Source organism: Lonchura striata, chromosome 29 (assembly GCF_050655825.1).
Source record: "Lonchura striata isolate lonStrDom1 chromosome 29, ASM5065582v1, whole genome shotgun sequence".
Taxonomy (NCBI): domain Eukaryota; kingdom Metazoa; phylum Chordata; class Aves; order Passeriformes; family Estrildidae; genus Lonchura; species Lonchura striata.
Genome location: NC_140731.1, coordinates 5,303,551 through 5,318,345, shown reverse-complemented (window position 1 = coordinate 5,318,345; position 14,795 = coordinate 5,303,551). Strand labels below are relative to the sequence as shown.

Sequence of the window (14,795 nt, the reverse complement as noted above, 5' to 3'; positions counted from 1 at the left end):
GACAGCCTGAGCCCCTGGGGACAGGCACGGACACTCTCAGAGCCCCCAGGACCCCCCAGCCATCCCCGTCCTCCTTGGTGTCCCGGTTCAGGTGGTTGATGGAGATGCTGGGCTGGGGCCGGGGGTCCTGCACCGCCAGGGCCGGGACCCCTCTGTGGGGACAGGGGGGCTTCAGGGGGCGTCTGGGGGGCTGCGACCCCTTCACCCCCTGGCACCCCTTTAGGTGTCCCCAGAGCCCCAAATCCACCCCAGACCCACCTAAAGCCCCCAAATTACCCTCAGATCCCCCCACTTTACCCCAAAATTGACCCCAGAGCCACCTCAGAACCCCCAGATCCCTCCAGTTCTTCTCACAACTCCGCCAAAGTCCCCTCGGACCCCCGCAATTACCCTCAGATCCCCCTAAACCCAACGGAGAACGCTCCAGACGCTCTCAAGCTCCCCCCAAAGCTCCCTAAAGCCCCCTCATTCCCCCCAAACCCAGCAGACACACGCCTATTTCCTGTCAGTTCCCCCCGAAATCCCCAGTTTCTCCCCGAGCCGCCCCAAACCCCCCGTTCAGTTTCCCCGGCCCCACCTCAGCCCCTCCTCAGCCGCGCTCCCCTGACAATTTCCCGCCTGCACCGCGCGCGCGGGCTCCTCCAGCCAATAGCGGCGCGCCCCGTGCCGAACCAACCAATCAGCGCGCGGCTGCAGCCAATCAGAGGGAGCCGGGAGCGGCGCCCCTCCCCCGGCGGCCCCGCCCCCCGGGCTCGGGCGGGCCCTGCGGGCGGCGCTGCCAGAGCGGGGGAGGCGCTGGGAGAGGCGGGAGCCGCGGGGGCCGCAACGCTGGGGAGGGGGCTCCGCACAGGGGCCGGGGGCTGGGAGGGGCTGGGGGGGCTGGGGAGGGGTCCTGGGGGGATCGGGGGCCTTTGGGGAGGGAGCCGGGGGGAGTTTAGGGAGGACTCTGGGGGGTCCTGGATGGCTCATGGAGGAGTCCTCGGGGCAGTCTGGGCGTCCTGGAGGGCTCTTGGGTGGGGGATCCTGAGGGGTCCTGGAGGTGTCAGGGAGAGTCTGGGGAGGGGTCTTGGAGCATTGTGGGGGGACCTGGGGGGTGGGGATGGGTCCTGAGAAGGGCCTGGAGGGGGGGTCTTGGGAGGGTCTGGGCGGAGTTGGGGGAGCGGTTTGGGGGGTCCTGGTGGCGTCCTAGGAGGTTTTGGAGGTTTTGGGGAGGGGCTTTGGGGGATCTGGAAGGGTCCCAGAGAGGGTCTGGGGGGGGGTTGGGGGTTTTTGGGAGAGGTCCTGGAGGGATCTGGGGAGAGGCTGGGGGATCCAGAGTTGGGTTTGGGGCGGGGTCTGGAGGGTCCTGGAAGGGTCCTGGGGGGGGTCTTGGGAAGGGTCTCAGGGGGTCTCAGGGGGCATCCTGGGCTGGGTGCAATTGGGGTCTGGGGGCTCTCAGGGGGTCCTGGGCCAACTTTGGGGGGGGGCTCTGGGGAAGATTTGGGGTTCCTGGAGGGGGTCCTATGGAGATCTGGGGGTCCCAGGCAGTCCCAGGCTCACCCTGAATGGGGTATGGGGGATTCGGGGGACGGGGGCACAACAGCGGTGATTTTTAGGGGATTTTGGGGCTTTTTAGTGGAATTTTGGGGGCCTTCATGTAGTAAACAGGGCTCGTGCCTTTATTAATGTTCAGCTCTTTATTCAAAAGACCAGCAGAGCAAGGGAGCTCAATACAGAGCTCACCCCCGCTGTTGTAGCTTTTTCCCAGTAGCCAAAGGGCGAGAAGGCTGCAGAGCCTCGTACCTGGCTGCAAAGAAACCGTATATCTAAGGATGGAACCCAGACCAAAGATGTCCCCTCCTCAAAGTTGTGCTGCCCTGATAGACCCAAGGGAGCCCTACAAACTGACATCAGGAACCTGGACTGGTGAGTTTTCTTTCCCAGGGAAAATGGCCAAAGGGTGTGCCAAGGAGCCCCAAGAACCGGGCTGGGACCTGACTGCAAAGAATCCTTATATCGAAGGATGGATCGCAGACAAAAATTGTCCACTCCTCAAATTTCTGCTGCCCAGATAGACCCAAGGGAGCCCTACAAACTGACATCAGGAACCTGGACTGGTGAATTTTCTTTCCCAGGGAAAATGGCCAAAGGATGTGCCCAGAGGCACCTGGCCCTGGGCTCGGGCCTGACTGTAAAGAATCCCTATATCGAAGGATGGATCACAGACCATAATTGTCCCCACCTCAAACTTGTGCTGCCCTGATAGACCCAAGGGAGCCCTACAACGTGACATCAGGAACCTGGACTGGTGAGTTTTCTTTCCCAGGGAAAATGGCCAAAGGTTGTGCCCAGGGGCCCCTGGTCCTGGGCTCGAGCCTGACTGCAAAGAATCCTTATATCGAAGGATGGATCGCAGATCAAAATTGTCCGCTCCTCAAACTTGTGCTGCCCTGATAGACCCAAGGGAGCCCTACAAACTGACATCAGCAACCTGGACTGGTGAGTTTTCTTTCCCAGGGAAAATGGCCAAAGCATGTGCCCAGGGGCCCCTGGCACTGGGCTCGGACCTGACTGCAAAGTATCCTTATATCGAAGGATGGATCGCAGACCAAAGTTGTCCCCTCCTCAACGTTGTGCTGCCCTGATACACCCAAGGGAGCCCTACAAACTGACATCAGCAACCTGGACTGGTGAATTTTCTTTCCCAGGGAAATTGGCCAAAGGATGTGCCCAGTGGCCCGTGGCACGGGGCTGGAACCTGACTGCAAAGAATCCGTATATCAAAGGATGGATCGCAGACCAAAGTTGTCCCCTCCTCAACGTTGTGCTGCCCTGATAGACCCAAGGGAGCCCTACAAACTGACATCAGCAACCTGGACTGGTGAGTTTTCTTTCCCAGGGAAAATGGCCAAAGGATGTGCCCAGGGGCCCTTGGCCCTGGGCTCGTACCTGGCTGCAAAGAATCCGTATATCTAAGGATGGAACCCAGACCAAAGATGTCCCCTCCTCAAAGTTGTGCTGCCCTGATAGACCCAAGGGAGCCCTACAAACTGACATCAGGAACCTGGACTGGTGAGTTTTCTTTCCCAGGGAAAATGGCCAAAGGGTGTGCCAAGGAGCCCCAAGAACTGGGCTGGGACCTGACTGCAAAGAATCCTTATATCGAAGGATGGATCGCAGACAAAAATTGTCCACTCCTGAAATTTCTGCTGCCCAGATAGACCCAAGGGAGCCCTACAAACTGACATCAGGAACCTGGACTGGTGAGTTTTCTTTCCCAGGGAAAATGGCCAAAGGATGTGCCCAGGGGCCCCAGGCACTGGGCTCGGACCTGAATGCAAAAAATCCTTATATCGAAGGATGGACCCCAGACCGAAATTGTCCCCTCCTCAAAGTTGTGCTGCCCTGATAGACCCAAGGGAGCCCTACAAACTGACATCAGCAACCTGGACTGGTGAGTTTTCTTTCCCAGGGAAAATGGCCATCTCCCCGGGCTGGCCACTGGCCACGGCTCCCACGGCACACTCCAAGGCATGAGCTGCCCTACACCCTCTGCTCCAGGGTGACCATGGCACAGAGCAGGGAGCAGCCTTTGTTTGCACACCCTCCAGGGCATGGCATTTTCCACTGCATTGGGCATCCCGTGCCCTGGAGGGAGCAGCAGGATGGCTGGGAGATGAACAGTTATGAAAAGGCACGGCCCAGTACTGCTCTGATGGAGGCTGGAAAAGGTGGGACCAGCAAAATGGCCCCACACATGGCCTGTGCCACCCACACCTGCAAGGATCCCGTGCTCCTACGGCAGGGCTGTGACACACTGCAGAGGAGTCCTGACAGTTCAGCCCTTCTAGGGTTATGCTGCACAAGCATCCTTTGGCTGCTGTTCAGTAATTACATTAAGCCAGTGCTGCTAAAGTCAGTCCCAAGCAGAGATAATGCTCTGGACACATTCAACTGACTGGAAGAAGAAAGAGGAGGAAAAGCCATGCTGGCTTAGAGACAAGTCATATTTCTTATCAGCTTCCTGCCTGACGAGAAGGTGCTGCCCAGCCATCTGCCCCGACAGCGCGGGCACAGAGCAGCGCTGTGATCAGCGCACAAAGGAGCCCCTGTGCTCCCGCCAGCCTCCTGCCATTCCCCCTCTCTGACCCCTTTGATGCTGTATGTGCTTCCCTTTGATGCTCCAGTCCCTGCTCCTCTGCCATTCTGAAATTGTTTGTCCCATCCTGTGCTTCAGGGATTTTCTGCTGGAATAGTCCAAACCATTATGCTGGAATCCAAGGCATCTCAGGGCATTTGGGGGTTGCTTTTTTAGCACACTGGCCTGATGCTCTGTCACCCTTAATCAGGGAAGATTAGCCCTGAGTACAAATATGAAGCTCTTTGGGTGCCTATTGTTCACAGTTATTCTCTGAGTCACACAGATGCTGTCAGTGGCACAAAAGCAGGGAGAACAAACAGCAAGGAAGCCTCTGCATGCCCACAACAGCAATTCAGAGTAGAAATTCAAGACAAAGAGCCCTGGAAATAACACTTCTATCAGCTGGCACATGGACTTCCTCTCCCACAGCAGCAACACTTCAGCTACCTGCCCTCAAAATCCCACATTTGGTTCAACAAGTGCTGTTCCAGTGAAAGGGCTTGCACTGGCACCTCCCAAGAGTTATCCTATTCACTATCTAAAATGACAAAGTGCCACTGGAAACTCTCCCAGTGTACTCCAGACTCTCCCAGTCACTGGGGAGGGAAAAGCCAAGTCCCTTCTCACATGGCAGAGCAGAGGCTGGATGCCCAGACACCCTCCCAAGGGTGGCACCAAGGCAGGCACCAAGCCCAGGGGAGCAGAGCTCTGTGCCTGCAGCTGCATCCAAGAGGAGGAAGGAACATGTGAGCTGAAAGCAGAGCAAGAGAGATCAGAGGGAGGGGGGAAAAGTGTGAGCACAAACCCGAGGAAGCGAGATGCCAGGAAATATGTTCACCCTCACACAGAGCTAATTAGCACGGCGAGGCTCCGCTTGCCACTGCTTACTCACACCAAGACAAAATAGGGGGTTTTGGGTGGCTGTCGCCTTCCCTGGTACAAAGACATTCTCTGTGAACTGATGTAAGGGCACCTACCATCAATCATGGCAGCTTTCCATGGAAGCAGAGAGAAAATAATTATTTTCTTAGCAGCCACCACTCTACTTACCCAAAAATGGCAGCTAAAACCCCATTTTGTAACATTAAGGAGATAAAAGAGGAAAAAGTAAGGATGAGAAAACCAGCCTGAGAACAGACAACAAATCAGGGAACCACTAGGATACTGCTGGCTCCTGGCACAAGCGATGATTAATTCCAACCTGGATATAAAATAAGCCTACACTAGTCCTCTGCTGTCTGTTATTGTCCCAGGATTATGGTAATTAAGCAATTTGTATTACCTGATACTGATAAGAAAAATAAAGCCCCATTTATGACACCGTATCCCCTGGATTTTACACGGTAGTTACTGAGGCATTCTTGTTACCTGGTGAACATAATATTCGAGATCATAAAGCGCCGCGACTTTTTCATCCAGCGTGGAGGCAGAGCTGTTGAATTTGCTGATTAATTTAACCATAATTTCATAATCTGTTTCTATCTTCATATTCAGCTTTTCAAACTCCTCCTTCAGCTGCTCTATGGGTCGGAACTTCTTCCTCACCTCTTCCTCTCGGGCCTTGGAAACAGAAGGAAGAAACCAGATGTGAAGATAGAGGATGAAGAGAGACAAGACAAACACAGAAAGGAACGCCAGCCCCAAATTCACAAAGGGAACCTGGCTGTCAGTGCCAATGGATTTATTGCTGTGCATCAGAGGTTCAGGGACAGGGTTGGAGGGTCCTTCTGAGAAGCCCAGAAACCCAGTTAGCTGTGAGATACCCACAGTATGAGTGAGCAGTAGGGCTTTGTGCACCACTTCTACATCTCGACAGCATTTGTGCATCATTTCTGCATCCCATTTCCATCCAGCTCAACATCAAACCCACAGGCAGCAGTACTGCTGTTTTCTGCCTGCAAGTGGATGTTCCCAAAACCTGGCTGCAAAAAGCCCCGAGGCACATCCCTGATCTTACAGCTGAACCTCTCTGGAAATGAACATGAGACTGGAGAACTCCACAAGTTCCATCCAGCCCAAAGTGCCCAGTGACTCCAAGGAGATCTCCAACACTGACAAAGATGCTTTCATCATTCCAAGCATTGAACACATTCCAGGAAGTCTCTATCTCCCAGGGAGAGGTGTGGGGACAGAAGCTGTCAGAAAGGGAAGCAGGAGGAGCAGTGATAAGCTGGGGGCAGCTGACATGCTGTGCCATGGGGCTTGGCCAGCAGCCTGTCCTGAGCATGGCTCATCTCCCTCGCAGTAACAGCACTCCAAGGGCTGCCCTGAACCAAGAGAGCTGACATAAAACATGTGGTGAGGAGGAAAGGATATGTCAGAGAACTCAGAGAGCCCCAGAGGTGCAGGAACCTCAGCACTGGTGGCACTGGGGACAGAGCCTGCTGCTGCAGGGGACAGAAGCAGCAGAAAGGCCAGGCTGGAGCTGGGCTGCCCCAAGGACAACGAGAAAGGCAGAAAGCCCTTTTTGGAAGGGATTTGTCACAAATACCAAGATGTGTTTGTATGCAAACCCCCAGCTGGAGGGTTTGCACATGTCCTGCTCACCATGAGGGATCAGAGAGGGCTGGAGGAAAACCAAGTGAGCAATGGAGGTGAAAGCCGTGTCAATGAAATGATGAATTACCACAAGTACCACACCCAACCCACCCCACCCTGAGCTGCCTCTACTGGAGCACAGGGAGGCTCAGTGTAATTCCATTTACTCTGACACAGAGCCTTCAAGGATGGATTTGCTCTCTGCAGGAGTGACTTAAAAATGGAATACTTTAGGTCCATTACACGTAGCTGCTTTTAGCCCCATTGCTGGGACAAAAGCTATTCTAAGAGGGGAGTTTAAAATATGGCTTATTTTCACCTAATAGAGTATCACTAATTTTTGCATTTCAATGATCCTCATTTCCAGCAGCCCTGCAATCAATCAGCAATGCTGCTATGGAAATAATCTCCCAGCAAATGAAATCATGCCATGCTGCCACATAAGGGAAGAAAAAGCCTTTCTGTGACACCAAAACTTTAGAGCCTTGACTCCTCTTTCAGTTTTCATTTGAGTGAGCCAACACCAAGGCAGCAGGAGGAGCGAGGGTTAAGGAAATGCTGCTGAGGGGGCGAAGGGAAAGAGACTGTGATGCACCTGATGAGTCACACATCATCCCACCTATTTACTTGGGTCTGTGGGTTCTTTATAACTAAATGGACAACTTGGAGCTTGTAATGAAACTCAGCCCCTGCTTCACTATGGCCACTTGGGTGTTGCTATCCAGAGTACGAGGTTGGAAACAGAAAGCAAGGAGAGAGTGAAAGTGAAATAGCCTCTGTAAATACTGTCAGATGCAAACCAGTTTCCTTTGGGGTCTGCAGACATTTCTGTGAGTTGAGCTGCAGATAAATTACCTTGTTCAGGGCAGCTATGGCTGCCCCTGGACCCCTGGAAGTGTTCAATGCCAGCTTGAATGGGGCTTGGAGCAACCTGGGATAGTGAAAGGTGTCCCTGCCCATGGAAGGGGGTGGCACTGGATCAGCTTTAAGGTCCCGTGCAACCCAAACCATTCACAGAATCTTAGAGTCATACAGAAAAGCCAGAGAACAATATCACTAAGGGGTGAGCAAAGGTATTTTTGGTCCATATGCACCACAAGATTAGTGCTTTTCAAGCAATCATTTTAACCATTATATTTCTGCAGTATGTAACAGGGTGTGTTCACATCCCTGCACCGTGCACTGCTTTAGAAACAGGAAACTCACCTTCCTTTCTGCCTTCTCACTTTCCTTCATTTTAGCCAACGCCTTTTTGAGCTCTTCAGATGTGAAGGAATTTGCATCAACATCAACCTTGCCCAGCCTTGCAGAAGAAACAAAACAAACCAGAACATGTTACCAGTGAAGAACTGCCTCTATTCTATTTTCACTGTGACATTCTAGCAATGGTTAAGGGCGAGAGGAAAGGAATAAAAAAACACCATGCTCAAGAAAAGATTGGGATGAGTACTGGATTCTCTGTATGACTTGCCAAAACCTCACCCTGACAATCAGAGGCTCTGCTGACCAAAATTTCAAGCCCAACCACAATAAAAACAACTGATGAATTGAAATCACAGAATATCTTCTTGAAATAGAGGAAGCACCCCTGTGCAACCAAAACATTGCTGATGGCTTGCAAGATCAAGCTCGAGATTACAATTTATGACCATAGTATACAGAAACACAGAAGATATCAGAGCACCATTCCAGTGAGTAAAGGGGCTACAGAGAATTGTGAGAGGATTCCTTGCCAGGAACTGCAGTGACAGGACAAGAGGGAATGGGATCAAACTGCAAGAGTTGGAAGAGATTTGATGATGGGAAGAAGTTCTTTACTGCGAGGGTGCCTGTCCCTGTCACAGGGACCAGTGCAGAGAGGCTGTGCATGCCCCATCCCCAGGAACATCCAAGGCCAGGCTGGACAGGCTCCAGAGCAACCTGGTGTGGTGGCAGGTTGCTCAGGTTGAAACCAGATAATCCTTAGGGGCCCTTGCAAGCCAAACCATTCAAGGATTTGATCATTCCATGGTCCCCATCTCCCCATGTGGAATGGCCCTGAAACTTCTGTGACATCACAGCTCCCAGAGTGTTCCAGGTGGAAGGTCCAGGACCTGGAACGCAGCACAGCAGACACTTCACCTGCGGCCAACGGTCAGAGCCCACTCGCCCTTCGCTCTGCCTGTCAGTGCTGAGCTCTGGCTGCTGCCTGGGCTTTTCCTGCCGCCTGCTCTGACGCCAATCCCAGCAGGATGTGCACTGCTGCCCCAGTGCAGGTACACTGCCAGGCCAGGGACGGGCACCCTGCTTGGGCAGGCTGCAGCCATGTGGGAATGGATGGTGTGGGACAGGAACCCCACCAAGAGATTGTGCTGCCTCTTGCAGACTACCAGCGATAGCGTGGAGGAGATGGAAGTGGACACGGTGCTGGACAGAGAAGAAATGATGGAGGTAGACATGGAAGACACGGCTGAGGACATGGAAGTCGACGTGAAGGACAACATCGAGGACATGGAAGTAGATGTGGAAGACACCATCGAGGACATGGAAGTCGATGAAAAGGATGAGGAGGAGCCCATGGTCCTTGGCTGAAGATGGAGCCCCAGGAGCGGGACAAACAAATGCCTCCCATGCCCTGCCCACAGGCAGAGTGTGTCCCCTGACGCCAGGCTGGGGCTGGGCTGGATGGCCCCGCTCGGGGACACGGTGCCCACAGGGGGCCCTGGATTGTGGTGGCACAAGCAGCACCCCTGGCCTGCCCTGCGCTTGCCTGGGGCCGTGCCTGCCCTGCCAGCCCTGCCAGCCCCTGGGCCCAGCTCCCAGCCCAGCTGGGCCCAGTGCTGGCACCAGAGTCCAGCACTGCTGCTGCTCCATTTCCTCCACAACTGGTGGAGATGATGGCCACAGTTGTGACCCCTCTGTAAATACGTTCTCTGGACTAGAGCTTTTCTGTAAATATGTTCAGAAGTTTGTTAGGCTATAGGATCCCATGTAAATATGTTTTGAAGATTGTTGCTGTTATAAGGATTGTTACAATAAAACATGTTTGTAAATCCAAGGTTTTGCTGATCTTTGGAGAAGAGATCCTGTTAATTTTCAAAAGCTCACTTCTCTTTGCAATTCCTTTGGGCACAGGCAGCGTTTGCACAGTTGTGGTTTCCAGTTGTTCTGGGTTCCCGGGGCTGGAGGTGCCTGGGGGGGCTGGCACGGCCACCCCGGGGCTGGGGTCCCTGTGCACAGGGGCTCCCACTGACACCACTCCTGGCACTGGGCACTGCTGGGCTTCCTGGGCAGGGACAGGGCAGGGCCCCCAGGAGCAGAGCTGTCCCCAGCAGAGAGGGGGCTCTGACAGCAGTGGCCCCTGCAGCAATGCCCCCAGGCAGGCAGGAACCCTTCAGCCACCCTCGCTGCTGCAGCCACGGGGACTCCTGGCCCGAGAGCTGGCATCGGGCCACAGGGATGCAAAATCCACCTTCGTGCTCTGAAGGCCATGGCAGCCTTGGGAACTGTGGCACCTGGATCTGGGAGGCTGCAGGGGCTGGTGTTTAAAGCTTGCAGCCTCCAAAGGCTCCGGGCTTTGCTCCCCAGCCTGCTTTGCACTGCCCTGGGCCCGGATTGCTCCAGAGACAAAAGCCAAGCCAGGGCATCCTCAGCCTGCCCCCACTGCTGCTGCTGCCAGCGGCCACTGGCCCCTGTCCCCTACTCGGGGGCCAGCTGCAGGGGCAGGGCAGGCTGTGCTGGGCAGGGCCGGGGGGCTTTGGGCCCTGTGGCTGCTGCTGCTGGGGGCCAGGAGCCCAACAGGGCCCCGAGCTCAGCCCCTGCCCGGCCAGCTGCCCTCAGAGCCCCACACTGCCCAGGCATCCCCAGCACAGGGGGCTGTGGCTAATCCCACGCAATCCTGGCGAGAAATTCCCCACAGGAACTAAACCAAGGGTTCCAGGGCAAAGTCAGCACCCGCTGACATTTAAAGCCCCTTTACAGAAGTGACTGCAGGGCTGGGGTGATCTCCAGGACCTCTGGCAGTGCCCGGTGTGCAGCTGAGGCTGTGGGGCTGCTCCCAGCGGGACACAGCACCGGGCTCAGGCCAGCCCTCAGCCCTCACAGCTGATGCCAAGGGAGAGGCTCAGAAAGCAACTTCACACCTCTTGCTGCAGATATTTCAAAGCACTAAATGCCATTCAGAGAAGCCACCGTGCCAATTTCCTTTCGGCGTCCAGGCATGAGAAGCCATGAAGGTGCCACTGAATGTGCACTCAGGGCACTTCCACTGCCATCCCAAAGGGATCACAAAGGACAGGGCTCTGCTGTCAGCGCTGCTGAGCTCCTAACCCAGCAACCCAGTCTAAGCAAGAGGCAGTAATTGACTGCACCAGCGAACACTGGCCACTCATAAAAGGCATCAATCCCACAGCCCACCCAACCCAAATTCTGCCATATCTATCTTTTCCCTCTTTTCTCTTCCCTGCTTTCACTTTCCCCATTTTCTCTGTCTGGGAGCTTGGCTTTTCTCTCTCCTGTCTGCAAGTTCAGCCGCACGTGTAACTCTGCAGGAACAGCCTGAAATACCGGGAAGTGGTAGAGCATACTTTGTCAGGAACAAAGTGCAGTGACAGGACAAGGGGGAATGGGATCAAACTGCAAGAGTTGGAAGAGATTTGATGATGGGAAGAAGTTCTTTACTGTGAGGGTGCCTGTCCCTGTCACAGGGACCAGTGCAGAGAGGCTGTGCATGCCCCATCCCCAGGAACATCCAAGGCCAGGCTGGACAGGCTCCAGAGCAACCTGGTGTGGTGGCAGGTTGCTCAGGTTGAAACCAGATAATCCTTAGGGGCCCTTGCAAGCCAAACCATTCAAGGATTTGATCATTCCATGGTCCCCATCTCCCCATGTGGAATGGCCCTGAAACTTCTGTGACATCACAGCTCCCAGAGTGTTCCAGGTGGAAGGTCCAGGACCTGGAACGCAGCACAGCAGACACTTCACCTGCGGCCAACGGTCAGCGCCCACTCGCCCTTTGCTCTGCCCGTCAGTGCTGAGCTCTGGCTGCTGCCTGGGCTTTTCCTGCCCCCTACTCTAAAGCCAATCCCAGCAGGATGTGCACTGCTGCCCCAGTGCAGGTACACTGCCAGGACAGGGACGGGCACCCTGCTTGGGCAGGCTGCAGCCATGTGGGAATGGATGGTGTGGGACAGGAAGCCCACCAAGAGATTGTGCTGCCTCTTGCAGACTGCCATCGACACCGTGGAGGACATGGAAGTGGACACAGTGCTGGACAGGGAGGAAATCATGGAGGTGGACACAGAAGAGACGGCTGAGGACATGGACGTTGATGAGGAGGACAACATCGAGGAGATGGAAGTCGATGAAAAGGATGAGGAGGAGCCCATGGTCCTTGGCTGAAGATGGAGCCCCAGGAGCAGGACAAACAAATGCCTCCCATGCCCTGCCCACAGGCAGAGTGTGTCCCCTTCGCCGGGCTGGGGCTGGGCTGGATGGCCCCGCTCGGGGACACGGTGCCCACAGGGGGCCCTGGATTGTGGTGGCACAAGCAGCAACCCTGGCCTGCCCTGCGCTTGCCTGGGGCAGTGCCAGCCCTGCCAGCCCTGCCGGCCCCTGGGCCCAGCTCCCAGCCTAGCTGGGCCCAGTGCTGGCACCAGAGTCCAGCACTGCTGCTGCTCCATTTCCTCCACGATTGGTGGAGATGATGGCCACAGTTGTGACCCCTTTGTAAATATGTTCTCTGGAATAGAGCTTTTCTGTAAATACGTTTAGAAGTTTGTTAGGCTATAGGATCCCATGTAAATATGTTTTGAAGATTGTTGCTGTTATAAGGATTGTTACAATAAAACATGTTTGTAAATCCAAGGTTTTGCCGATCTTTGGAGAAGAGATCCTGTTAATTTTCAAAAGCTCACTTCTCTTTGCAATTCCTTTGGGCACAGGCAGCGTTTGCACAGTTGTGGTTTCCAGTTGTTCTGGGTTCCCGGGGCTGGAGGTGCCTGGGGGGGCTGGCACGGCCACCCCGGGGCTGGGGTCCCTGTGCACAGGGGCTCCCACTGACACCACTCCTGGCACTGGGCATTGCTGGGCTTCCTGGGCAGGGACAGGGCAGGGCCCCCAGGAGCAGAGCTGTCCCCAGCAGAGAGGGGGCTCTGACAGCAGTGGCCCCTGCAGCAATGCCCCCAGGCAGGCAGGAACCCTTCAGCCACCCTCGCTGCTGCAGCCACAGGGACTCCTGGCCCGAGAGCCGGCATCGGGCCACAGGGAAGCAAAATCCACCTTTGTGCTCTGAAGGGCATGGCAGCCTTGGCAACTGTGGCACCTGGATCTGGGGGGCTGCAGGGGCTGGTGTTTAAGGCTTGCAGCCTCCAAAGGCTCCGGGCTTTGCTCCCCAGCCTGCTTTGCACTGCCCTGGGCTCGGATTGCTCCAGAGACAAAAGCCAAGCCAGGGCATCCTCAGCCCCCACTGCTGCTGCTGCCAGCGGCCACTGGCCCCTGTCCCCTACTCGGGGGCCAGCTGCAGGGGCAGGGCAGGCTGTGCTGGGCAGGGCCGGGGGGCTTTGGGCCCTGTGGCTGCTGCTGCTGGGGGCCAGGAGCCCAACAGGGCCCCGAGCTCAGCCCCTGCCCGGCCAGCTGCCCTCAGAGCCCCACACTGCCCAGGCATCCCCAGCACAGGGGGCTGTGGCTAATCCCACGCAATCCTGGCGAGAAATTCCCCACAGGAATTAAACCAAGGGTTCCAGGGCAAAGTCAGCACCCGCTGACATTTAAAGCCCCTTTACAGAAGTGACTGCAGGGCTGGGGTGATCTCCAGGACCTCTGGCAGTGCCCGGTGTGCAGCTGAGGCTGTGGGGCTGCTCCCAGCGGGACACAGCACCGGGCTCAGGCCAGCCCTCAGCCCTCACAGCTGATGCCAAGGGAGAGGCTCAGAAAGCAACTTTACACCTCTTGCTGCAGATATTTCAAAGCACTAAATGCCATTCAGAGAAGCCACCGTGCCAATTTCCTTTCGGCGTCCAGGCATGAGAAGCCATGAAGGTGCCACTGAATGTGCACTCAGGGCACTTCCACTGCCATCCCAAAGGGATCACAAAGGACAGGGCTCTGCTGTCAGCGCTGCTGAGCTCCTAACCCAGCAACCCAGTCTCAGCAAGAGACAGTAATTGTTTGCACCAGGGACACTGGCCACTCATAAAAGGCATCAATCCCACAGCCCACCCAACCCAAATTCTGCCATATCTATCTTTTCCCTCTTTTCTCTTCCCTGCTTTCACTTTCCCCATTTTCTCTGTCTGGGAGCTTGGCTTTTCTCTCTCCTCTCTGCAGATACAGCCGCACGTGTAACCCTGCAGGAACAGCCTGAATAACCAGGGAATGGGAGAGTGTCCTGGTTTGTAAGATAAGGTTGTATTTTATTTGCCATCTTTTGGAGGTTGGGCAGGTTTGTTATCTCTACCAAGAACAATGGTTTGCCCCGAAGAGGTAATGGTTTGTTAATGGGCCATTGACTGACTCACTGCAGGGCTGGTAACGGTAACACCATCCCATTGTGAGATGCTCCACCCAGAGGGGAAAGCCAAGCACTCTTTTATTGTATAAAGGGGTACCTTTTGGGGGACAGAGTAGCCCTCTCTTTGCGGGATTCCCAGAGAAGCAGCTCCTTCGGTGGGATTCCCAGAGAAGCGGCCGGAGCGCGGTGAGGCGGCGGCGGCGGAGCTCGGAGGCGGCCCCGGTGCAGAGGAAGACCGGCCCAACTGCCACCAGATCTTCAGAGAAAACTAAACCCTTCTAAAGATCACCACTTCAGCTGCAATTCATCAGCCACTGAAAGAAGAGCAGCTACCATTTCAACCGGACTGCTACCAACACCCCGAATTTTCAGGTTGTGGACTTTATCACTAGTTTTGTTTGTACCGATTGCATTTGCCTTTTTCTAAATTGTTATCTAGTTTTCTCCTAGTAAAGAATTGTTACTCCCATTCCCATATCTTTGCCTGAGAGCCTTTTAATTTAAAAATCCTAGTAATTCGGAGGGAGGGGGTTTACCTTTTCCATTGCACAGGAGGCTTTTGCCCTCCTTCACAGACAGCTGTCTTGTCAAACCAAGACGGATTTTGGCGCATCGGCGTGGGGCTCGAGGGCATTGAGAGGGAAATAG

At 55.1% G+C, this 14,795-nt stretch overlaps 1 protein-coding gene across 1 annotated transcript in view; it reads right to left on the bottom strand.

Moving 5' to 3' along the window:
• Positions 1-4,150: 4,150 nt before the first annotated feature.
• Positions 4,151-14,795, bottom strand: part of LOC144247562 (nucleotide exchange factor SIL1-like) — a 146,573-nt gene continuing 135,928 nt past the window's right edge. Inside the window, exons 2-3 of the mRNA XM_085562747.1 lie at positions 7,865-7,961; positions 4,151-5,680 (exon numbers count right to left, since the gene is read on the bottom strand). Of these exons, the coding sequence (XP_085418873.1) occupies positions 5,468-5,680; positions 7,865-7,894 (243 nt within the window). The 5' untranslated portion in view covers positions 7,895-7,961 and the 3' untranslated portion in view covers positions 4,151-5,467. The remainder of the gene's footprint in view (positions 5,681-7,864; positions 7,962-14,795) is intronic.